Source organism: Arachis ipaensis, chromosome B9 (genome assembly GCF_059453495.1).
Source record: "Arachis ipaensis isolate K30076 ecotype BB chromosome B9, ASM5945349v1, whole genome shotgun sequence".
In the NCBI taxonomy this organism is placed as follows: Eukaryota; Viridiplantae; Streptophyta; class Magnoliopsida; order Fabales; family Fabaceae; genus Arachis; species Arachis ipaensis.
The window spans coordinates 57,252,041-57,253,596 of NC_142444.1; the positions used below are offsets into that span (position 1 = coordinate 57,252,041).

At 40.5% G+C, this 1,556-nt stretch overlaps 1 protein-coding gene across 1 annotated transcript; it reads right to left on the minus strand.

Moving 5' to 3' along the window:
• Nucleotides 1–1,154, minus strand: LOC107615439 (uncharacterized). The gene has a single exon (XM_088500012.1). The coding sequence runs from the start codon at nt 1,021–1,023 to the stop codon at nt 1–3; it is 1,023 nt and encodes a 340-aa protein (XP_088356138.1). The 5' UTR covers nt 1,024–1,154.
• Nucleotides 1,155–1,556: the final 402 nt, after the last annotated feature.

Here is a 1,556-nt window from a genome sequence, read left to right on the forward strand (position 1 = left end):
TTATTCTATTCTCCAAGCATAGAGCAACAAAGAGAACCCACCACCATTACCATTACCATTACCATTACCACCACAAGACCTTGTTGATGAAGAACATGAGCTCCGCCCTCCATCACTACTCTCCTCTGCCCACTGCAACACTCCTGAACTCGACGCGGGCGACAGCGATGGCAGCACCGACGGTGCCCCCACCGTAGTGCTTCCGGGCAAGCTCTTCCTCATCAACCTTTTCTCTGGACCCACCATTTCAGGCCATACAGCACCGTCACCAACTTGAAACACAAACACACCATGGCCATGTTTATTCCCATTTCCACCATTGCTATTATTAACCACCCAACGCAGCACATCCCAATAGAACTCAACTTCTACTCCATCAATGAAGATCTTCTCATTCCCTCTGAACTTCCATGCAAGCCTCTTCACAAGCAAGCAAACTTCACCGTCCACTTTCACTCTTAACACCCCTTCATTATTGATGCACTCAATCTCTATCTCATGTTTAGAACCCAAGAACACACCCCTTGACACATAACTCATTGTTCCAAACACATGCTCTCTTCTGGAAAGCAGAACCTGATCACAGGGTGCTTGTTGATTCTGAATGAGATCACCAAGAAAGAATTCAAGCCTTCCATTGCACCATATTGCTAGGTAGAAGCATGACTCTGGCTCAGCATGGTTCTGGAAGAATCTTGCATTGGAGAAGTCCCAGTAAATCTTGATCTTCTGTGATGGCTTGTGTTTCCGCCCGGGGAGGTAGATGGATTTCGATCCTGGTCTTGTTCTGAAGAATGGGAAAGTTGGTGGCCTTAGAGGTATGATTATGGAGAATATCTGTGGTGCAAAAATGGTTAAAGAATGAGAAAAAAGTGTTCTTGACCAGCTTAGAGTGAGGTACGTTGTGTTATTGTTGTTATTGCAAAGTTGTGTTTGGTATATGCGTGTTACAACGTTTTGTAACTGTTGGGAAGTACGTGAGCTTGATGGTGTGTTGGGTTGGCTGAAACAAGCAGGGATCATGTTTTTTGTTTGATACTTGTTACTGGTATATGTCTTTTTCTTGTGTGTGATTGTTTGCGTTTCTCATACCATGTGATTAATGTTTGAGAGTTCAGGAGTGTGTTCTTCTTGCCTTTATTTGCTGTGGAAAAATTGCAGCTTTGAATGTTGCCAAGTTGTTGAATTTTGGACTTTGGACTAATATTATCTGTCCAAAGTGCTTATGGGTTTATTTTGGAGGATGGTTAACCCTTTTTGAGTGAAATGTTGGCAAAAGTTTAGTACTTTGATTCTTTTGATGATGAGCATATACGAGCCTTCTTTGGCATTATAAAGGGAAAACAGGGACAAAGAGACAAGGAGAGAAAACAGCAGGCATTTCAGTTTTCATTAACAATAACCATAACCAATACCATAATCATAAATGAAATATATTATTTGGTGAATGCTATGGTGCCTATCACATCACATTATACCTAAGTTACTAAAAAGGGTAAATAAATAATATTTAATAAATTTTACATGATTTACATTTTATTTTAAATATTTTATTT